The 24,805-nt window shown below is 38.2% G+C and overlaps 1 protein-coding gene across 3 annotated transcripts in view; it reads left to right on the forward strand.

The window, feature by feature from the left end:
- The first annotated feature begins 6,602 nt into the window (after window positions 1-6,602).
- Window positions 6,603-24,805, forward strand: part of AASDH (aminoadipate-semialdehyde dehydrogenase) — a 28,765-nt gene continuing 10,562 nt past the window's right edge. For 2 of the 3 annotated variants that reach the window (XM_010859657.1, XM_010859659.1), the window contains exons 1-9: window positions 7,839-9,224; window positions 9,316-9,436; window positions 13,261-13,580; window positions 16,401-16,593; window positions 21,526-21,767; window positions 22,107-22,213; window positions 22,747-22,919; window positions 23,348-23,540; window positions 24,152-24,267. In XM_010859657.1, the coding sequence (XP_010857959.1) occupies window positions 8,854-9,224; window positions 9,316-9,436; window positions 13,261-13,580; window positions 16,401-16,593; window positions 21,526-21,767; window positions 22,107-22,213; window positions 22,747-22,919; window positions 23,348-23,540; window positions 24,152-24,267 (1,836 nt within the window). In that variant the 5' untranslated portion in view covers window positions 7,839-8,853. Of the gene's footprint in view, window positions 7,087-7,838; window positions 9,225-9,315; window positions 9,437-13,260; window positions 13,581-16,400; window positions 16,594-21,525; window positions 21,768-22,106; window positions 22,214-22,746; window positions 22,920-23,347; window positions 23,541-24,151; window positions 24,268-24,805 lie in introns of those variants that run through there. The other variant, XM_010859658.1, reaches the window with a different exon arrangement.

Raw genomic sequence — 24,805 nt, forward strand, 5'->3', positions numbered from 1 at the left:
ATGCTGGGAGGGATTGGGGGCAGGAGGAGAAGGGGACGACAGAGGATGAGATGGCTGGATGGCATCACTGACTCGATGGACGTGTATCTGAGTGAACTCTGGGAGTTGGTGATGGACAGGGAGGCCTGGCGTGCTGCGATTCACGGGGTTGCAAAGAGTCGGACACAACTGAGCAACTGATCTGATCTGATCTGTAGCTCAGTTGTTGGATGGCAGGAATCGATTCTTTTTAACTGTTTTGGAATTTCTCACTGCACTATGTCAAACAGAAAATGATGACACAAAGGAGACCCAGGTTGGTCCTTGCACCCTTCCTCAATCATTGGAAATTGCTTGTTTGGCTTCAGTGATGGATATGTTAGATGTGGTGGTTAATTTTATGTTTCAGTTTGGCTAGGCTCTTGGTGCCAAGTTGTTTGTTGAAACACCTGTCTAGGTATTTTTTAGATGTAATAAACATTTAAATCAGTAAACTGAGTAAAGCAGATTGCCCTCCATAGTGTGGGTAGGCCTCATCCAGTTAGTTGAGGCCTTAAGAACAGATTGCAGTTTCCTGAATTAGAATTCTTGGGCCTGCAGCCTAGAAACCCTGCCAGTTTCCAAGCTGTTTCAGGGCTGCAATATCAACTCTTAACCTGAATTTCTGGCCTGGGGGTCTGCCCTAGGTTTCAAACTTGCCAGCCCCTGCAATTCTTTGAGCCAGTTTCTTAAGCTCCATTTATTCCATTGGTTCTGTTTCTCTAGAGAACTCTAGTGGGCTCAGTCTTGCAAACAGCCTGACTTCCCTCATCCTTCAAGTTTTTTCAGTCGCAGGGCAAATGTGCTAAGCCTGAATGAACTCAACCACCCGTCACTCTTTCCTCTGACTTCAACTGGGCAGATGAGCTCCCTTAGAATAAATCACACAAGACAGTCCCAACCGTGTTATGGGCTATGATGCTACAGGAGCACATAACTGACCTAACCTTGTCTCAGGGTAGGATCAAGGACTTTGAAAATTATTTTTGAAATAATTTTTATTTTCAGAAGAAACAATGACATTGTCAACTGAGAGATGAGTTGGGAAGTAGGTGAAGAGAAGCAGTGAAATGAGAATGTACCAATAAATGTGCAAAGGATCTGCAAAATACTGGGGTATGTATTTGATTATCAGGAATGGGAACCATGTAGTAGATGGAGAAGAATAAAAAGATACTCAGGAAACAGGTGCAAAACACATGAGCCTCTGCTGTCAAGAGGGATTAAATTAGGTCAGACTTGGAAACAATGCAGCTGCTATAAAATCTACGACAAGTGTTAAGTCACAGTTTGGGAAGGGTCTAGGCTTGGGCCCTATTTAAAAGCTAATAAGGTAACCTGTTAGTGTTTCATGGCAGCGCACATGAGGTTCCTGGGTCGAAGACTAGAGAATTTCATTACTTGTGGCCAGAGCATCCTGTTTGATGGCTCTCCAAGCCTCCACAGTCCCCCTGGGTGACCGAGGTGGACATAAATGGAGTTTGCACATAAACTGGGTGGTGGTACAGGAAAGGAGTACTAAGTTTGGGGGGGTTCATTCTTTTTACAATAAGTGGAAGCAAGCCTGCTACTTGGGGAAGACATTACCTCAGCTCTGAAGATTGATCGCTCTAAGCAGTCAGTACCTTGTGTTCTTTGCATACTTAGTAAGAATTTGCAGGGACACTCAGGGATCATGGCCAATCGCTGCCAGCAGTATGCTAAGTTCATGGGTTGGGGGTTGGAGGAGGATAGCTAAATTCTCATACAAAGTTTGAAGAAAGGCGATGTTGAAGCTGTGTTTCCATAAGAGGAGTAACTGTTCATTGAGCCAGTGTGGAGAGAGAAAGGGTTTTTAGCCTGTGACCCAGCCGAAGCACAGGTGTGGAAACTTGATAAGAGTTTGGCAGGCTCAGAAGACTTACTGCTGCTGCTGCTGCTGCTAAGTCACTTCAGTCGTGTCCATCTCTGTGTGACCCCAGAGACGGCAGCCCACCAGGCTCCCCCGTCCCTGGGATTCTCCAGGCAAAAATACTGGAGTGGGTTGCCATTTCCTTCTCCAGTGCATGAAAGTGAAAAGTGAAAGTGAAGTCGCTCAGTCGTGTCTGACTCCTAGCGACCCTATGCACTGCAGCTTACAGGCTCCTCTGTCCATGGGATTTGCCAGGCAAGAGTACTGGAGTGGGTTGCCATTGCCTTCTCCCAGAAGACTTACTAGGGTCTTATTATAGCTGGATCTGACAGTACCAGGTGTGGGGACTGTGGAGCATGGGGTGAGGAAGCAGTCGTCAATTGTGAGAGGTTAGGCTAGAAAGATAATGAACTATCTCACTTGCCTTACTAGAGTCTGAATGCCATGTAGGCAATGAGAGACCACTGAAGCTTCTTAAGAATGCTGTGGCTGCTCTGATGTATGTTTTAGAATAATCAGTCTAGATTACCAGGTAAAAATGGTATCTTAAACATTGCTTCTACATTTTCTTCCTCTTAGACCCCCTGAAAATGACAGTAAAAGGATTTTTTAGGGTCACAAACTCAAGGATAGAAAGTGATAAAATTCTGAAACCAAAAGCAAAGGGCTCAGATGATTTGGAAAAGCTCAGATATGCAGATGACACCACCCTTATGGCAGAAAGTGAAGAAGAACTAAAAAGCCTCTTGATGAAAGTGAAAGAAGAAAGTTGGCTTAAAGCTCAACATTCAGAAAATGAAGATCATGGCATCTGGTCCCATCACTTCATGGCAAATAGATGGGGAAACAGTGGCTGACTTTATTTTGGGAGGCTCCAAAATCACTGCAGATGGTGACGGCAGCCATGAATTAAAAGACGCTGACTCCTTGGAAGGAAAGTTATGACCTCCTTGGAAGGAAAGCATATTAAAAAGCAGAGACGTTACTTTGCCAACAAATGTCTGTCTAGTCAAGGGTATGGTTTTTCCAGTAGTCATGTATCGATGTTAGAGTTGGACTCTAAAGAAAGTTGAGCGCCAAAGAATTGATGCTTTTGAACTGTGGCGTCGGAGAAGACTCTTGAGAGGCCCTTGGACTGCAAGGAGATCCAACCAGTCCATCCTAAAGGAGATCAGTCCTGGGTGTTCATTGGAAGGACTGATGCTAAAGCTGAAACTCCAATACTTTGGCCACCTCATGCAAAGAGCTGACTCATTTGAAAAGACCCTGATGCTGGGAAAGATTGAGGGCAGGAGGAGAAGGGGACAACAGAGGATGAGATGGTTGGTTGGCATCACCGACTTAATGGACATGAGTTTGGGTAAACTCCGGGAGTTGGTGATGGACAGGGAGGCCTGGCGTGCTGCAGTCCATGGGGTTGCAAAGAGTTGGACGCGACTGAGCGGCTGAACTGAACTGAAAGACTAAACCAGCAGGGAGCAAAGCCAGTAAACAATACTATTTACATCATTTTGTTTTAGTCACTAGGTTGTGTCCAACTCTTTTGGGACCCCATGGACTGTAGCCTGCCAGGTTCCTCTGTCCATGGGATTTCCCAGGCAAGAATACTGCAGTGGGTTGCCCTTTCCTTCTCCAGGAGATCTTTCTGACCCAGGAATTGAACCCTCCCTGCATTGGCAGGTGGATTTTTTTTTTTTTCCCCTACCACTGAGACATCAGGGCCCTAAAAAACTGAGAAACTGGCTTCTGCAAGTAAGGATAAAGAGGGTAACTAAAAGGATTGGCAATTCCCTTGGGAATGAATTATACCCTTATGATACCACCCATCAACCTAAAAGCCTAATTCTGAAAGCCCTTTTATTTGGGAGAGAGTAAAAAGAGAGTCCTTGTGTTAGACGACATCAGGCACTTGGAAATTTTTATACCAAATTCTGAGACCTCCTCCCAACCTCTACAGCCCTTTTCTCTCATTTGGTTTTCAAAATACATATCCCACGGACTCTGAACTTTCAATCAGCTTTTAAATGTCCCACTTTTAAATAATTATTACCAGACACCTGTGGAAGCCTCTAACATAAGAGTCCAAAAGCAACAGAAGAAATAGAGACTGAAAGGAGAAGAAAAACTCAAACAAGCTATCATTAATATCAGAATTAAATTACCCTGGCAGGTAGCAGTAGGATAATTAAATTATCCTACTGTAGCCACGCAAGACTGGAAGGGCTTAAGGGAAAAGCTGAGCAAGAGCACCTGAAGTAAGAGAGCAGAAGTCAGCATTTTAAAAATGCAGATGGCGGGCAGAGGAGGAATACAGATTGTAGGCCCCTCCCTCAGTAGATGACGAATTCAGAACCTCTTGGAATGGAGATTCAAGAATCTGGAATGGGTTATATGGCCAGCTGGGCAGTGGTCTAGAGACTGGGGACAGGAGGACAGAAGATCTAACTGCATACAGCAGGGTAAAAAGAAGTTGGGTGGGCTGGGTATCTAGGCTTTCTCTCCCCCACTCACTGGGTGGATAATGGTGTCAGTCCCAAATATAGAAGCAAAGATACACATCTGACACTGTTCCCCACCCCCTCAACACACACACACCAAATCAAAGATGGGTGGTACATACTCATGGGCAAGTGGATTACTTACTTCGATTACTGCTACAGTTTCTTGCCACCAATGCCTAAGGACACAAGAGCATTGTGTTCTCATTCCTTTATATCATCATTTGTTGATATAAGGCTGCTTCCTCAGTCCTTTCCCTAGACAAAACAAAACAAAAACCCTGATCATTTTGTAACTGGGAAAGTGCTTCAGAAAGCCAAACTCTTTGACAACAGATGTTTGCAGCAAAGTTAAGGATTTATTTGCAGGATGCCAAGCAAGGGCATGGGAGACAGGTGTCAGATGCACCCCTTCTTGGTCTTTAAGTCAGGGATGTTTTAAAGGGCAAGAACAAAGAAATTGGGATTAATCACCATCTTCTAACTTTTAAAATATATTTATTTACTTATTTATTTCTTAGTTGCGCCAGGTGGGATCTTTCACTGTGCACAGACTATAGTTGTGGCACACAGACTTAGTTGCTACATGGCATGTGGGGTCTTACTTCCCTGACCAGGGATAGAACCCACCTCCCCTCCATTGCAAGACAGATTCTCAACCACTAGCCACCAGGGAAGCCCCACCGTTTCTTAATCTGGTTTTGTGAGTCAGGTTGTCTGCAGTTTACAATTCCCTGGCCCGGTGATACAGGTCTGTGAGCTCATCTTGTCCTAGAGAAACAACCTGAATTTGTATGTTACTAATGATATACGTACCTACATTATATATGTGTATGTATATATGTATATGTATATATATCTGCAACAGCAATTTTAGTACATTAATGATGTTATCAAAAATAGCATTCCTTAGTGGATCAGATGGTAAGACGTCTGCCTGCAATGGGGGAGACCTGGGTTCGATCCCTGGGTCAGGAAGATTCCCCTGGAGAAGGAAATGGCAAGCCACTACAGTACTCTTGCCTGGAAAATTCCATGGATGGAGGAGCCTGGTAGGCTACAGTCCACGGGATCGCGAAGAGTCGGACACGACTGAGCAATTTCACACACACAGTCATCTGACTCTGGTTGATTAGTATTCAGTTAGCCCAAGATTGGAGAGGGCAATGGTGTCCCACTCCAGTACTCTTGCCTGGAGAATGCCATGGATGGAGGAGCCTGGTAGGCTGCAGTCCATGGGGTCGCTGAGAGTCGGACACGACTGAGCGACTTCACTTTCACTTTTCACTTTCACGCATTGGAGAAGGAAATGGCAACCCACTCCAGTATTCTTGCCTGGAGAATCCCAGGGACGGGGGAGCCTGGTGGGCTGCTGTCTCTGGGGTCGCACAGAGTCGGACACGACTGAAGCGACTTAGCAGCAGCAGCACCCCAAGATTGATGTCAGAGGAGACAAGATAGGGAATACAGTTATGGAGGGAGGTTATGTCAGTTATGTCAGTGAGGGAAGCTGGTTTTAGGGGAACTCGGTTTCTATTTCCTCTCTGCTACCAGCACAGTATCTTTTTTTTTTTTAATCACCATTATTGTTCCTGACATTTTTAATAATTAACTTACATGCCTCCAACTCCTCTAAAAAAAGACTGCTATTCAGGAGCATAAGTAGCTTAAGTAACTTTCTTGACTCAGACCTGTTTTCTATATAACTCTTATTGAAAGCTGAAATGTTCTTAGTTTTCATTTAAATGCACCTCTTCCAATTAAAATGTCAGCCTTATGACAAGGAATCCGTTTGCAGGCTTCATTGCTGCATAGTCCCCCGCAAGGTAGGACAAGTTATTATTTTTTAAAAAAGTTTAATGGATGAAGTCCAGTCACTCGTGTATTTCACAATGATTTCATCGCTCTTAGCACCAACTCCAAGCGATCTCTTTCTAGCCAGCCACATCGTGAACAAGGAGCCAGTTGCTTCGAATTAAAGTTTCTCGCTCAGAGTTTCTTGGCAAGTATGAAAGGGTACGACTCCAAGGGTGTCAACTCCAAAGTCCTCGCAAACTATGTCCAAAATCCAACGTGACTAGAGTGGAGATTTGAAATGAGAACAAGCAGCAAAATGCCATCTCTTTTTGGCAGAGGCCTCCGAAGCTCGGAGAAGGGGCGGGGCGGGGCAGAGTGACGCTATCTGCGCCGGGTCGCTCGTGCGACGTCAGCAAGGCGACGCGGAAGATTACGGGTGAACCCGCGCCATTTACATCTCGGAAGGCTAGGCCAGATTTAAACCTTGGGAGTTACTGATTTATTCGCTGTGTGTGACGCCTTGGGTTGGGCTGGCGGGAGAAGGTCCGGATGGGCTCAGACCTCCCCGCTACCCTCTCACCTCTGGGCCTTCTGAGTGGGTCTCGACAGGAGGCGGTATCCAGTAGGGACATGTGTGAGGGAGGAGAAGTACGGCGTCATCTGGGGCTGGCTGCACACAGGTTTGCTTAGCTTCCGGGCTAGCGTTGGCCTCGGATTTGAATTAGTGGTGTCTGGCCGAATGGAGTGGTGGTGCAAAGATTAAACTTGACCATTGTGCTCTCTCCACTCACCCTGCATTAGACTCTGCACCTTATTTCAAATGTAAGGTAGCTTTTCTTAATAGCATGATTTCGAAAAGCAATTGGAAAAACATGTTGAAAGGTAAAAAGTGCATTATTATTAATCGTAGTCGCTTCATGAACGTTAAGAAGCTGGTGGATATGGGAAAATAAAGTTTTTAGGTTATTTATCAGTATTTAAAATAACCAGTAACCTACAAGAGTCCCTAAGACCTCTCATGACTCAATAGCAGCCTCTATTGACATAAAGTTGCAAGTATCTTAAAACTTAATGATCCCGTTACATATATAATCTGTTTACCAGATTTTCCAATTTTTCCCCCCTTCTTCTGTGGTCCCAGAAATGTTTGGACATCCATTTAGTATCCTCTATTGAAACAAATGTATTTATGATTCAGTTAATGAAAACGAAAACCTTAGACAACAAGAATAGATTTGGCCTTAATTCTCTTAAAGAGAAAACTGGCAATTGAAAGTTTAAAAAACATATTAATTGTATAGATATATATAGTGAATGTTGTAATTTGTCATAAAAAATGGCTTTTAAAAAATTCATTTTATTTTGTGCATCACAGAGCAAGTATTTGTAGAAAAGCTTATTAGAAATACTACAAATATTTTATATTTAAAAGTTTGTGTTTAGAAATCAGAGTATTTCCAAACCTTATGGGTTTCAGCAGTTACTCATTTTGCTCTCTTTGAAGTGAAGTAAAAGTTGTTCAGTCCTGTCTGACTCTGGAATTCTCTAGGCCAGAATAGTGGAGTGGGTAGCTCTTCCCTTCTCCAGGAGATCTTCTCAACCCAGGGATCGAACCCAGGTCTTCCGCATTGCGGGCAGATTCTTTACTAGCTGAGCCACAAAGGAAGTCCCTTGTTGTCTTTAGGAATGTTTTATTTTCTCTAATTGATATTAATTAAATGATGTGGATGAATCAGTAGGAAAATAAGTTCAAATAAGACAGTTGTGAGGTTTTTGTTATTGTTCAATCATGCCTAACTTTTTTTTGATGAAATACAGCTTCACATTTTCTTTTTATGTGACCTGCATTGAGAAGCTCAAAGAACATTGTATTGATATAATACTTTATTGAGTTGTAATATTATAGAGTCTAAGTTTAAATGAATTTATTGGCAATTTAAAAATCAAATTAGAGGCTATTCCCTGGCTGCCCAGTAGTTGGGGTTCTGTGCTTTCACTTCTGGGGCCCTGGGTTGGATCCTTGGTTGGGAAACTAAGATCCTACAATATATGTATGTGTGTGTGTGTAATATATATGTTATAAATATGTATATTTCAAACTAGAGTATGAAGAGCTTAGTTCTTAACAGTTATAAAAGTGACTTGCTGTGACCTTTGAAAAAAGTATTATATATTAATAATAATCACAGTTTATATAGAGAGGACTAAAATTAGATAAATGTAAGGGTTTTTTTCTCTTTTTTCTATCAGAGATTGATTTTATTTTCACCTTTGTTCAGTTCCTAAAAGCAGACTTCACTTGAATTAGCTTTTTCAAAGTTTCCGTACAGGATTTTAATTATTTTAATCAACCTGTAATAAGAAAAATGAAAAAACTAAGCATATGGTACTTTGAATTTAGTTTTACTGGATAATAATTTACTTATTATTTCTTTTCTATTGTGTGGTCTGTTTTGAGAGAATTCTGCATTTCTACTTGTTTCATCCTCATCTGTGTATATACTATTGCCCTCTCATATTTGCTTCCAGTTCTGACAGGGAATTAGGTTGACTGTATCAAAATTTCAACCCTGTTGTTTTCAGCAAAGTTACCATAGACAGTTCATAGTTCAGTGATTCTTTAATTGTGTCTTTGATATAGTCATTTTTATGAGGAGTGATTGTATAGAATTTCTTCTCCAAACATCCCCCCCACCCCCCGCAACAAACTCCATGAAACTCCTTGTTCCCCTAACATTTCTTGATATAGAGTTCTCTGCTACCAGTGATGTTCAAATAAGCGTCAGTGAGATGACTCTTCAGGAATTGGTGCATCAGGCTGCCTCCCTTTATTCAGATAAAATAGCTGTGTGTTTTGATGAATGTAACAACCAGCCTCCAGTTTACTATACCTACAAGACTGTGATTCATGCTGCTTCAGCATTATCGAATTTTCTGCTGTTACACTGTGAGTTTCAAGGAATTCGGGAAATTGGTCTCTACTGCCATCCTACAATAAACTTACCCTCTTGGATTTTAGGGTAAGATTTTTTAGAACTGAAAATTTGATATCTTAAAGTAAGATTATTTTCAACAGATATCCTGTGCTGACTCTGTCCTTTGTTTCTTTAGAATTCTCCAAGTCCCTGCTGCTTATGTACCTGTTGATCCAGATTCACCACCAGCATTATCAGTTCATTTTATGAAAAAATGTAATCTGAAGTATATCCTTGTTGAAAAAGTGCATATAAGTGTAAGTGTGGCTATTTAAGTTTTTTTTTTTTTAATGTGTTTTATTTACTTTTCAGTTGAAGGGAGTCCCATCCCCATCTTGATTTCTAAATTCACTAATTCAGCGAAGTTTCTCAGTCTCAGCACTGTTGACATTTTGGGTTGGATAATTGTTTGTTATGAGGAGTGTCCTTTACATTATAAGATGTTTAGTAACCCCATGGCCTCACCTAACAGGTGTCAGTAGCACCCCTCAATTGTAACAATCAAAATTTTCTTCGGACTTTGCCAAATGTCTCCTGGAGGTACCCTCCACCATCCATGCTCCATTGAGAACCTCAATGACATGAACATATCTTCTGCCCTCATAATAATGAATTGTGAATTGCCTTGAATTTACTTTCTCTTTCCAAAGTTTCCAAAGGAAACTTTTATAATACTTGATTTTTTTTTTTGGCCATGTGGCCTGTGGGATCTTAGTTCCCTGACCAGAAATTAAACCCATACCTCTTGCACTGGAAGCCTGGAGTCTTACCACTGTACTGCCAGGGAAGTCCCAATACTTGATACTTTTATCTTTGTATCTTTATGCCAACTTACAGTAGTCAGCAACATTAAAGAACTGTATCCGAGCTTAGATTTTGAGAAAGAGATTGGCACTTAGGTCAGATCTTTCTGGGAAACTAAATATATTATTTTTAAAATTTTTAGGTGACTGCCAGCCAGAGTCACTTTTAGTCAAGAAACACTGCCTTAGGTGCAAAATTGGTATTATATGTTAAGCAAGGGGCAGCCCATGTTTCATTATTATTTCTTCATTTTTTGTTTATAAAATATTGCCTTACCATGGAAAAAATTATAGAAAATATATTCATTTTAGCCTATTACTACCATTTCCTATATGAATCATTTTATGTTTGAGAGTAACTTAAATGCCTTTCACCTATTTGTGTATATATGCATTTGTATCCGTAATGTACATCAGTAAGACAATTCAAGAGCTTCAGGTATATGGGGGGCTTCCTATAGAATAATAGGTATTAGAGTAGGGCCTCCAGAAAGAGACAGTGAGTATTAATTTGGTAAATAAATATTTTCTGAATATACATGTATGGTTATCTGACCACAGTTTTCCTCAAATTGGTTATTTGTTGATAAGCAAAACTAAGGGTTTCCCTGGTAGCTCAGCGGCAAAGAATGTACCTGCATTGCAGGAGACCCAGGTTCAATCCCTGGGTCCGGAAGATTCCTCTGAAGAAGGAAATGGCTACCCTCTCCTGTATTCTTGCCTGGAGAATTCCATGGACAGAGGAGCTACAGTCCATAGGGTCTCAAAGCATCGGACATGACAGAAGCAACTGAGCACGCACACACACACACAAGCAAAACTAAAATGTGAGCGTGAGGTTCAGTTTTTTAAACAGCCTTGATGAAAGGTTTGTAGATGGGGTGGTTGGGTGGAAGAATTAATTGTCAATATCAAGCTAGTCTTTATAACTGCATATAGGAAGGAGTTGGATACATAACAAACTCCATAAAAAGTACCTTGCTTCCTTTTCCATAATTTTCATGGTGGTGTAAGTGTTCTTCTGTCAGTTAACACAAGAGCAATCAGAGGTATTTTTTGAGCATCTATTGTATGCCCAGGATCTCCTAGAGTGGTGGTTCTCAGCTGGCCATGATTTTACATGCCAGGAAACATTCTGGCAGGTCGAGATATTTTTTATCATCATGATGGAAAGGGGATGGTACTGGCTTCTGATGGGTAGAGGTCAGGGATTCTGCTCAAAGTCTGACAGTGTACAACCCCAACAAAGGTTTATCTGGTCCAAAATGTCAGTAATGTTGAGATTGAGAAAGCCTGCACTAGAACAGGGTGTTTGGGAGGATATTATTAGTATCTGAAAGTAACCTAAGACAGGATTCCTGCCTGGCAGTTGCTTTTATAGTTTCAGAGAAAAGATTAGTACTTGCAAGGTCTACATAATATGATATCACCCTAAGCGAAGTATACATAACCTAGTAGAGATAGGACAGTTTTAATGGAGAACAGTGTTTGAGCTTGGTCTTACGAATATGTGGGCCTTAAATTTTTTTTTTTTTTTACATTATAGAACATACTACACTCTACCTAATAAACACAAAACAAGTACACACGGAAAACACTGCTGGCTCCTGAGTTGTGACCTTTTCCTCTCATTTATATTAATTTCTTTATTGTGGAAACTTGTTATACTTCATTAAGCTGCTATTTATCAACCTAAAAAGATATACTTAAAGGAAGCTTCTGTTTTAATCTGTTTCCATCTACCAGACAACTGAGCCAGAAATTCAGCAATCTTAGGCTCACTCCCTTTCCAGAAAGTCACCAAACTCTATTGGTTCTTTGTTCATAGGCCCTTTCCATTCATTTCTGCTGCAACAGACTCTTCAGGCAGATATTCAGTTCAATCACTCAGTCGTGTCCGACTCTTTACGACCCCATGAACTGCAGCACGCCAGGCCTCCCTGTCCATCACCAATTCCCGGAGTTCACCCAAACTCATGTCCATTGAGTCAGTGATGCCATCCAACCATCTCATCCTCTGTCGTCCCCTTCTCCTCCTGCCCTCAATCTTTCCCAGCATCAGGGTCTTTTCAGATGAGTCAGCTCTTCACATCAATACTTTGGCCAAAGTATTGGAGTTTCAGCTTTAGCATCAGTCCTTCCAATGAACATCCAGGACTGATCTCCTTTAGGATGGACTGGTTGGATCTCCTTGCAGTCCAAGGGACTCTCAAGAGTCTTCTCCAACACCATAGTTCAAAAGTATCAATTGTTCGGCGCTCACCTTTCTTTACGGTCCAACTCACATCCGTACATGACTACTAGAAAAACCATAACCTTGACTAGACGGACCTTTGTTGGCAAAGTAATGTCTCTGCTTTTCAGTATAATGTCTAGTTTGGTCATAACTTTCCTTCCAAGGAGTAAGCATATCTGAATTGTTCTGGAAGTTCATTAAAGGCACTCACTTACAGAATTGCATATCATTCTCTTCTTGACAAGCGAAGTCTAGTCTATGCTATTGCCACTCTCAGTTGGATGCTATCACAGATTACGATCTGAACTCCTTGGTTTTGAGGATATAGTTATTAAGGCTTAGCAACTCATCTCTGGTCAACAGCACTACTCATCTCCTCTCCCCCGATTTTGCAGCTTATTGGAATGCTTACTGTTCTAACACCAACATTGTCAGGTCAGGCACTGTTTATTAATTATCTAAATACCCCTTTTCTTTATTTGGAGAATAGCTGTTTATAACACAGACATTACATATGAAGAATCAATCTCTGACCTTCCAGGCAAGTTAAGTTCAGCCTTCTCTGTTTTCATTCACATTTGAAGCATATTTCATTACCACATCACATTGCACTGCAGATGTATGCTTTTGTGTCTCTATGTTAAAGGTGAGTTTTAAAATAAGGATAGCACTTTACTCTTGGAGATTTCTATTTTTCTTTTTATTCCTGGATAAAGTGCAAGTGCAATTAACCCTTGAACAAACTGGGGATTAGGGGTGCCGAATCCCGTGCAGTGGAAAATCTACCTATAACTTTACAGTTGTAATTCCACATCCCTAGATTCATCTAACTCAGATGGAGTAATACGTATTTACTGGGAAAAACCCACATATAAGTGGACCAATGCAGTTCAAACCCATGTTCAAAGGTCAGTTATACTTAAAAAAAAAAGGCCATGCTAAATCAGTAAATGAATACTCAGTATTCTGTAGAATATTAAACTTAATATTCTATATAATATTAAACTATATAATAATAAACTTTGTCCCCCATTTAATACAGAAATTCAAGTCTTCCTATGAAGCATTATTGAACTATGATATGCTTACAGTAGAACATAATGACCTAGTACTCTTCAGACTTCACTGGAAAAATGTCGAGGTGAGCCTGGTGCTAAATGATAGAAAAGAGAAATATGAAAAAGGAAAGATGACAAAGAGTATGCATTCTGAGAGCAGCAGTGAAGAAAAGTCAGAAGAGCGCATGGATATGAGGCAAAAGCACTGCTTGGCCTATGTTCTCCATACGTCAGGCACTACAGGGTTACCTAAGATTGTCAGAGTCCCTCATGCATGTATAGTGCCGAACATCCAGCATTTTCGGTAAGTTCTGTTCTTAGAATCCTTCTTCAGAACTTGAAATTTAAAGGAAAAAATGAGTTTTGAACCATCTGTTTTTTATAACTCTTGTTCCTATTGACAGTCCTAAGTAACCTGGGTCTCTTGTTTCAGCTATATCTAAACTTCAGTTCTCTGCAGAGTAGGGCTTTACCCGTTTGATCCAGACCTGGAGCCAAATAGCAAATGATATGTTTGGAAATTTTGCTTCTTAATTATTAAGAAGAAGAGAGGAAGCATTCCTAGCAGAGGTACTGGCAGAGGTATGGGAGAAAGGAGTTTGGCTTGCTAGAGTGCATTGGGTCTGAGCTGAAGAGCAGGAGACTTATGACCTGAGGGGCAGGAGCCTGATATCCTCTGTTGGAGAAGTTTGAACTTAATCCAAAAGGTAATAAGGAACCATTCAAAAGTTTGCATTTCATTAAGTTTACTCCTGTAGCATTGTGGAGTTGGTTTTACTGTTAGGGCTGGGAGATAAGTAATCTCTGTAAAGTTGAGATTCTCAACTTTTGAAGAAAGAAGAAAATAGAAGGGGAAGGGAACCAGACAGAAGTAGTCTTAGGAAATCGGAGGAGGAAACAGAAGTAGAACTAGAAACCTCATGAGACACATATGTAATTTTATGTCATTGTGAGTTTTATGTAATTAAAAAGTTTTTAGCAACCCCATTTAAAAAGTAAAAAGTGAAATTAATTTTAACAATATTATTCAATATACCCCAAATATTATCATTTTAATATGTAATCAGTATAAAATTATTAGTGAGGTATTTTACATTCTTTTTTGTACACTAGTTATTTTCAAGTTCTAGAGTGTATTTTACACTTTACACATCTCCATATGGAGCAGCTACATTATTAGTGCTCAGAAGGCACATGTATCTAGCAGCTGCCATATTCTGTGCACAGATCTAAAAGGAAGGAACGGTTAAATGCTGCAGAGGTGTCTGCTGTAATTGACAGTTCTGGTCTTTAATGAATTTTTGCTTCTAATGCCCAGAGCTGAAGACTGTACAGGCTAGAGATAAGAAAATGAGGGATAAAGATATGGAAACAGCAAAAATAAGGTGTTATTTTCTAGAAACTAGTTTTAATAGAAATGAAAGAATTATGGGAAGGTGGACTTTTTTTTCCTTTGCTTTTAGATGGGAGAGCTGTAGGCTGGACATAAAGAATTGGTGGAGAGGATTGGTTTGGATAATCAAGTAGAAGAAATATGGTAAAGGAGTTAGATACTATGAGATAGGAAGAGATGATATTTAAAGTACTGGGTGGATATACACCTTCTTTAGAAATGGTTAAAATTGGAGCTTATCTACATAACAGTAGGGGAAAGGGAGGGGGAGAAAAGGCTTCTATGGGAAATACAAATAGGTTTCTTTAGGAAAGACAAAAGGAGATAAACTGTGGTAATGTTGACCTGTGCACATGAGAATAGTTTTCATCATCTTCGGGGCCATAAAAGTCCCCTGTAGAGGGTACAGGGGGTTTATGGTAGGTTTATTCTTGGTGCGCTTTCTGGGAGTAAAAGTAACCCTGAAGATGGAATTTATAGCAGTCTCATTCCCCAGAGGTTTCTGCTGTCAGTCAGATAAGGAAAGTTCCAAGAAGGCTTCTTTGTGCATCTGTTGAAGCCAAAATGTCTTCAGCTTGAAATAGTTTTTATACCAACTCTGGGGTTCCAAGTGGGTCCCCACAAATACCATATTTTAAGATATTTTGAAGTTAAGGTAATTCCTAATTCTAGATAGAAGGAGTTTTTTGTTGCTAATTTTTTTTTTCTTGGCTGTGCCAAGTGACTTATAGGATCTTAGTTCCCCATCCAAGGATTGAACGCAACCACAGCAGTGAAAGCACCGAGTCCTAACCTGGAGTGCCAGAGAATTGCCAGTTTTTTGTCTTTAAATTCAAGCAGTGTCTTCATCTCATCACTGACCATCCATGCTCAGTAATATCCTTACCACATATATTTTGTTCTGCTCTTTGTTGAGATACTGAGAAAAAATGCCAAATAATGAGAAAAGGGAGTCAGGTCTCTATTGATCATCACTGAAGATGTAGTGTAGAGTAAGTCAAGATTCTACCAGAAAAGCAGAACCAGGAGGATTTATCAGGGATCTCTTAAAAGGAGTTTACTTATACTTGTAGAGGCTGGGTATCAAGACTGAAGTCCATTGGGTAGACAATTAGAAAGGGTGATTGTGAATAGACTGAACCCAGTGGGCATGTGCTTGTCTACAGGCAAGTCAGGAAAGAGAATCCAGGGGAAAGGGAGAATAATTGCTGACCCAGCTGCTCTATGGAGTCTCTTTCTCAGAGAAAGCCTAAACACGCTCTCTCTTTTTTTTGGCCGTGCCATGTGGCATGCAGGATCTTAGTTCCCTGATCAGGGATTGAACTCATGCCCTCTGCATTGGGAACACAAAGTCTTAACTACTGGACTTCTGGGGGAGTCCCCTAAACACTCTCTTAAAGGCCTTCCAACTGAGAAAAGCCCGCCAATCCAGGATAACCTCTCTCTTGATTAAAGTCAGATGATTAGGAACCTTAATTATATCTACAAAATCCCTCCAAGTAGTGCCTAAGTGCATAAAATATGTCATAGTAAAGAGTAGATATTGCTTAAAATGGCTTTTAACCCTTATATATATAAAGAAGAGTTCTAGAATTAATAGCACCATTTTGTTTAAGAGAGAAAAATAAATCGGGCTAATATCTGGAAACTTAATGATCATAAATACTTTTTTAGGATATATGTTTACTAAATGTTAGGCATTCCTCATAATTACATTCTCTCTTGCCTTAGGGTGCTTTTTGAAATCACTCATGAGGATGTTTTGTTTCTGGCTTCACCTCTGACCTTTGATCCTTCTGTGGTGGAAATATTTGTTGCTTTGTCAAGTGGTGCCTCTTTGCTTATTGTGCCAACTTCTGTCAAAATGGTCCCATCAAAATTAGCTGCTGTTCTGTTTTCCCATCACAGAGTGACTATTTTACAGGTACATTTTATGAGCAAATAAAATGTTTTGTCTATCATTGTTAAATATTGTAAGTGTGTTAGAATATATTTTGTATTTCTATAGCTCTTTACAGTGGATTCATGGTAATCTAGTTAGATTATCAAGGGCTGTCACCTGATGATGTCACTTTTTGTTTGAGAATGAAAAAAAATCAGTTCTGTTTATTTAGTAGAAAATTCTCTTACTATGCAATTTGTACATATTATAATAACTAAAGGAACTCGACTTTACTCAGACCTGTTGAGATATGCCTCTCCTTTCTTAAAGTTTTGAATTTATTTTGTATCCCACTAAAAATTGGTTTAAGTAAGTTAAATTATAATTGACTTAGAAATTTAGATTTTCTGATTTTTACCTCAGTATATTTATATTAACCTAAAAAAACAAATATTTAAAAAATTTTTCATTTTAAAAGATTTTAAAAATATATCTGAAAGTATGTGACTGGTACACTAGCCTTAAGATATTTCATTGTAAGTGGTTAATTAATAGAATTATATGCAGATCATGATAAATAAAAATTTCTAAAAATGAGACTTGAGAGGACATTAAATTTATTCCCCAGAGACAAAATTTGATGCTGACTTTCCTTTTTGGGCAATGTGTTTTTCATCCTATTAAAAAAAATCATGCACATATGTAACTATAGATATAGATACATAAATGAAATCATTATAGCAATGTGGCTTGCTGGGTATCAGTGATATAAATTTTCTCATCTGTTGGTGAATTATTCTGTGAACCTGGGCAAGATTTTAATATAGCTTTTATTTTCCTATAAAATTCAAGGAGCATAAAACGTATAATAAATTCCTTAATAGATTTGAGTGGCAGTTACTTAGAGAAAGGAAATTTCCCTTGTATGTCGTCAGTGTGTTGCTGCTGCTGCTGCTGCTAAGTCGCTTCAGTCGTGTCCGACTCTGTGCGACCCCATAGTCGGCAGCCCACCTCTTTAAATCTGATGCCCTTGCTTAATGTTTTAGCACAATCTCAGATAAATTTACTTTAGCATTGGTTTTTAACCTTTTTGGGATCATAGATCCTTCTGAGAAATGGATACATACTTACTAACTCTGTTCCCAAAATACAGCAGTTTCACATATAACTTCATTGTGATTTGATATAACTCACAGTATATACTTACATGAAATATTATTAGCAGATCACATTTGAGTTTGTAAGGGCTCCTTGTACAGATTTTATATACTAATAACCTTGTCCAAATCTAAGTGGATACTAAGCAAGGGTCTTAAAAGCTTTCAAAGAGAATATATGCTATTAAAGTTTTAAAAATTTGAAAAAATAGAATATCTTGAATTGTTGGGGAGAAAGGCCCTAAAGTGAAATGGACTAAGTGTTTGAGGAAATTAAGAACCTCTTTATTTCAGGAGTAAGGAGTTTTCTCTTGTGAAGAAAGGCTCAGTATTTGGTTTCTCACAAACCTAAAGTATATTTGGGCATTTTTTGCATACTCTGGGTAAAAATGTTACATTATTTAAATTTGATGCCTTTTAAAAGTGAAACGTTTTAGTTAGAGCAGAATCTTAGCTTTCTAGCTACCAAATTATCAATATAAGTGTTTTGCATTTTTACATGAATTTCTACTTAGACAATTTAGAAGAAACTGTAACATTTTCTAATTGCTTTTTTCCCTTGTCATTTGCTAAGTCCTGTTTTCTTATGCCTATGACGATTGGTTGCAAAGGATATTGAGTTGTATTGTGCCACTAAATTCATAATTTCCATTTATATGAGTATCTGAAAAGTGTTACTGTGCTTTACCTTGCTAAATATTGATAGTTGTGCGTTCATTTATAGAGTTCAAAGTTGACATTATACTTAACACTAGAAATTAGGCCAGAATATTTCAGATTCACCTTATTGAAAATGGAGAACAGAACCATTGGCCATCATTTTTTTTTTATGATTTTATTTATTTTTGGCTGTTCTGAGTCTTCATTGTTGCCAGACTTTTTTCTAGTTGTAGCAAGTGGAGGCTACTCTAGTTGCAGTGCGTGGGCTTCTCATTGCAGTGGCTTCTTCTTGTTGCGGAGCATGGGCTGTAGGGTGTGTGGGCTTCCGTAGTAGCACATGGGCTCAGTAGTTGCGGCTCCCAGGCTGCAGAGCACAGGCCCAAGAGTTGTGGCACATGGGCTTGGTTGCCTTGCAGCATGTAGGGTATTCCTGGGTCATGGATCAAACCCAGGTCTCCTGCATTGGCAGGCAGATTCTTTAGCACTGAGCCACCAGGGAAGCCCTCAGCCATCATTTTGACAGGAGATTTTCCTTATGATAAGACTCTTGGTGGGACAGTTAAGAACTTGACTTAACAATAAGTACATGCTGGGATGTAGGGTCAACCTACTACTTAAATATTTTGACATGCTGTAACCTTAAATAACCTCCCTGAATTAAAATTCAGGTTGTTCTTTTAGCTTTTATTGAAAGAAGCCATTTAAAAATACTTACATGGAACCTGTGACTATGGCCACATGAGGAGACTGGCAAATCTTCTCCCCCAAAAAGCAACTATAAAGCTGGAGAAAATTGACAAAAATAGCTATTTCCACACTTGGAAATCAACTATAGACATACAACTATCTGAAAAGTGGTTATGTTTTTAAAAACTGCTGCGTTTTTAAACTGGGAGTCTGTGGCCTGAAGTTTCGGTGGTGAGGAGGGCAAGCACATTGCTGGCTGACACTGAGGCTTCACGCATGCATAAGAGATACAAAAAGGCCCATGGAAAATACAAGCTGGATTAGACTTGAAAATGACTTAATTTTGAATAAAGAAGGCACAGCGCCAAAGAATTGATGCTTTTGAACTGTGATACTGGAGAAGACTCTTGAGGGTCTTTTGGATAGCAAGGAGATCCAACCAGTCAATCCTAATGGAAATCAACTCTGAATACTCATTGAAAGGACCTATGCTGAAGCTGGAAGCTCCAATACTTTGGCCACCTGATGTGAAGAGCCGACTCATTGGAAAAGACCCTGATGCTGGGAAAGATTGAGGGCAAGAGGAGAAGGGAGCGATGGTTGAAGGATGAGATGGTTGGATGGCATCACCGACTCAATGGACTTGAACTTGGGAAAACTCCAGGAGATGGTGAGGGACAGGGAAGCCTGGCTTTCTGCAGTTCACAAAGAGTCAGACACAACTTGGTGGCTGAGTACCAACATCAGTCCATTCCCAGATTCATCTGTATGGACAATCTGTCCAAACATTGGTTGACTTCTGAGCTATATAGACACAAGGTGACCCTAAGGAAGTAAGACTTGAAAATAAGAATATGTATTTTATTATTTATTTTTTGGCTGTACTGCACAGTTTGTGGAATCTTAGTATCCCCCCCAGGGATTGAATCTGGGCCACAGCAGTGAAAGCACCGAGTCCTAACCACAGGACCTCTAGGGAATTCCTGAATATGTATTTTAAAAGTCAACTTAGCAGCAACATTAGTGGCCACGTATCACAAGGGAGACAGAATTCACATTTAGCCTGGCAAGTTACAAATAAATAAGCAAATAAGAAATCCACAACAAAACATTTCATAACAATAAAAACGGTCAGTATATCAAGAAGTACATTGTTATATAAACAAGATGATATTTGCCTAAAATTAGAGGTTCCAAATACATGAAGCAAAAATGGACAGAACTAAAAGGAAAAACAAATTGACTCAATGGTATGAAATTTTAATACCCTACTTTCAGTAATTAAATGAAAAACTAGACAGAAATCAGTGCACATACAATAAAGAAGACTTGAACCTTCTCAGCCAAATTCCATATGCAGAGCACTATCCACCAAATTCAGAGTACACATTCTTTTCAAGTAAATTAAACATTTCCTAGGATAGAGTGTATGCTAGGCCATGAAACAAGTCTCAGGAAATATAAAATGTGTTGATGAAAAATTAGTCAATCTAAGAAATAGAGAATTTTATTTGAGCTAGCTTGAGAATTATAGCCCAGGAGACAGTTTTTCAGAAAGATCTGAGGACTGTTCTGCCTGTTAGAAGTCAAAGCACCGTTACATACATTTTTGAAAAGTTATACATTGAAGTGACATATTGGTAGTTTACATAGTCCAGATCTGCATGTATAAGACAAGTCAGTGGGTCATTTCTGTTGTTTATATCCTACCCAGTCTATAGTATTTTGTCATAGCACCCTGAATAGACTGAGACAAAAAAGAATGAACTATTGATACGTATATCATGAATCACAAGGCATTTTCACTCACTACAGAATGAAAGAAGCCAGGTTATAATAATACTTGTTGTATGATTCCATTTTATAAAACTCTAAAAAATGTCAACTGACTATAAGTGACAAAAAATAGATCAGCAGTTGGCTGGAGGAGGGGTCCAGCTGGAGGGTAGAATTATAATGGTACATAGGTAATTTTAGGGCTGAAGGATATTTTCATTATCTGGATTGTGGTGATGGTTTCACCAACAATATATCTCAAAATTTGTACACTTTAAACATGTATAATTTATATGTCAGTATTATCTTAATAAAGTTCTTTTTTAAAGTCTTTACTCATTGTGCTGCTTAAGCACATTTTAAAAACACTTAATACACTTTTTCTACATAGAAATAATGAAAGAGGAAATGTAAATTGATTTTGTAGATTTTGTTGTTTTTATCTTTAAACCTTTTTGTCTATAAATTGCATAATGAAACAATACTGTGCTTAAGTTTTTTACTAAAGCAAATTTATATCAACATTAAAAAGGTAATGCTGCTTCAGTAGGTTTCCAAATGCAATTTGCCATTTAGTAAACACAGCCTTGATTTCCATGTGAGCTCCCAATGTTAAACTTTGAACTAATTACTACAATTTTTTTTTTTAAGAAGTGAAGGGGAAAAAAGTAGTTTATTTTTGATGTATTTACAGGCAACGCCAACATTGCTTAGAAGATTTGGATCTCAGCTCATCAAGTCAACTGTTTTATCCGCCAGTACCTCTCTTCGCATATTGGCCCTTGGTGGTGAAGCATTTCCATCATTAACTGTTCTCAAAAGCTGGAGAGGAGTGGGCAATAAAACACAAATATTTAATATTTATGGCATCACAGAGGTATCAAGTTGGGCGACTTTCTACAGGATTCCAGAGAAGATTCTTAACTCTACTTTGAAGTATGGGTTTCAGTTACTACGAAGAGTAGAGAGAGGGTATTTTTCCAGTATCTTAACACAAATAGTGTTTTTGATAGGCACTGGAGTCATTTTTTTAGAAACACTATTTTATCTAGAATTCTATGCTGGGAATTCAGAAAACTGATACTACAGATTCTGCTAAAGCTTTTTGTAACTAAACAGATAACTTTTCCACCTAACCTTTTCCACAGGGCAGTCTTTGAATTATAACAGAAACTTTTTTTTCTTCATTTGGAACAATGTGATTTAAATATATTGGTGAATATTTTATTCAAGAGAAAATTTTAAAACTTGATTTGGGTTGTTGTGTTTTCATAGATGTGAATTGCCTGTACAACTGGGATTCCCACTGCTTGGAACAGTAGTTGAAGTCAGAGATACTAACGGTTTCACAATTCAAGAAGGCAATGGCCAAGTATTTTTAGGTTGTTCTACATTTGTTGATTGGGAATGATTTTTTTTTTCCAAGGAAAAAAGTCTGTGTTTTTATTCTTCCCTCAGTTTTTCTTAAGTCTAGTACTCTTTTTCAGTGATGGTAATTTTTAATCTCATCATCACAGTCAATGAAACATTTAATAAGTCACATGATTATTTTAGATAACTGTGTCTAATACTCTAAGGGAAGATAGAAAAGCAATTTGGGAACTGTAACTTGGTTGGTTGTATTTCTGTTTATAGCCTGAATTTTATTTAGTTAGAATATTTAAATTTTTAAAATTATTTTTTTAATGTTCTTAATCACATATATATTTTTAGAAATAAATTTTATCACTGTGCTTATTTTACTAGGTTGTTACTGTATATAATTTTATCAGATAACGTTTAAAAGTGAGTCCCCAATTTTATATATATATTAAAACTTTTAAACTTAGTAATGGAGCTTTTGAAAATGTTCTGATTTCATGGTTTTAATTTTCCCTAAATATTTTTATTACATTGGTGTTTATATCTTGTGAAGGTGGCAGAAATAGAGTATGTTTTCTCGATGGCGAAGTGACGGTACCACTTGGCACAATGAGAGCCACAGGGGACTTTGTGACTATAAAAGATGGAGAGATATTTTTCTTGGGACGAAAGGACAGTCAGATCAAACGTCATGGCAAACGTCTTAACATAGAACTTGTACAACAGGTAAACTGTTCAAATATTAAATATCTATTAACATACATAGGTATTAGAGGCAGCCATAACTAATTTGCTTTGCCAGGGTTCTCTATCAGTATTATTTAGACTTAAGACTTTTGTATTAATGATGAATTACAATAGAAGACATGGATAATTCATTGTGTACTTTACTCTCAGGTTGAAGAGAGTTGTCTTTTTTTTTTAAATAAGTGACAAAATGGATTTTTATAACTGTGAAAGTAAATTTATTTTGCTCTGGGAGCTATCGTTTTTGGAAAACACTAAGAACCCTATGTGCTGGTAATAGTGATGGTAGGAAATTTTTTTTTTTAAATCTCTAGGGAATTCCAGAATTTGATTTGTTGATTTCAGAGCATTTAGGAAGTTTATTTTTAAATGTCCTCATTGGCAGATTTGGATAATCTCTCTCATAGATTGCTGAAGGTCTTCAACAAGTGGAGTCTTGTGCAGTTACATGGTATAACCAGGAAAAATTGATTTTGTTCATGGTGACTAAAAATGATTTAGTAAAGGATCACATCTTTGAAGAACTGCAGAAACATCTTCCAAGTCATGCCATCCCAGATGAGCTTGTGTTAATTAATTCTCTGCCATTTACATCTCATGGTAAAATAATTTGAAGCTGCTTTGTTTCAGTGCCAAATGATTGTAATTGTGTTCGTAACTAGTTTAAAGACCACTTAAATCCTTATCGTTATAAGTAATACTAATATATATTGTGGTAGACCCTTTGTTAAATACTTTGTAAAAGTAATTCATTTTATCTCAGAAAATCCTGTGAGTAATTGGTATTATTCCCATTTACTGCTGTGAAAAATAAGGCTCAAGAGGTTAAGTAATTTTCCCAAAATCACATTGCTAGAGTTGAAATTCTATTGAGAACTGTTTGACTTCAAAACAGGTACTCTTAATCACCAAATTCTTTTACTTTCCCAATTTCATCTTTAATATTTATTTCAAAATGTGGTAATTGCTTAGTAAATAGTACTATTTCTTTAACTCTTTAAATGAGATGAACATTAGCCCCTCCTTTCTTCTTATCTGATGCTTACTACATTCTGGATAGCATGGGCTGCTTTCTTTATTATTGATCATCTATGACAAAGTATTCTATAGGATTTCTAACCTTAACAATGAAAAATGTGTCTATTGTGACTAATGAAGATATGAAGGGTTCAAGTTGAAATTTAAAAGTTGTTTTTTTCTTTTATATTAAGGCAAAATTGATGTTTCTGAGTTAAATAAGATATATTTAAACTACAGAGACTTGAAGTCTGAGTGTAAGCTCAGTGGAAAAGAGGAACTTTGGGAAAAATTACACCATTTGTGGAAGGTACAACTTTTAAGATACAAATTTGTTGTTATAAAGAAGTCATTGTATATCTTCGGGGAATGTAGCATCCTAATAAGTCTGATAAAATTTTCTAAGAATGTTAACTGCTGTCCAGATATTAAGTAGCATAGCTTTGTTTATTCAGTCTGTATTAAAAGTTAGATTCTGTAATGCAAGATTAGATTAAGCTCCCCGTATAGAGATTTATTAGAAGTGAGGTAGTAGTCATAAAAGGCACAAGTAGACAAAACTTCTCTTGCTGTAAGTTTTTCCTAAGCAAGGTAGTTGAGTATAGTTATACTTGTCAGAGTAGAAAAAATATCCCAATCTTGCTGTACCACAGCCTGTGGTTTAAAGGCTTTAACATCGTTATTCCAGAAGTTTCAATGATGTGTATGTTTCTGCTTAAGGGAATTTATATTATTTATATATATATATAAATATATATACACACACATATATATAAAACAATCAAAAACTTTTTTTGAAATATATATATTTATCTTTGATTTATAGGTCAGTGTAATTTTTCTTAAAA

The sequence above is a fragment of the Bison bison genome, unplaced genomic scaffold, assembly GCF_000754665.1.
Source record: "Bison bison bison isolate TAMUID 2011002044 unplaced genomic scaffold, Bison_UMD1.0 scf7180017864458, whole genome shotgun sequence".
Lineage (NCBI taxonomy): Eukaryota > Metazoa > Chordata > Mammalia > Artiodactyla > Bovidae > Bison > Bison bison.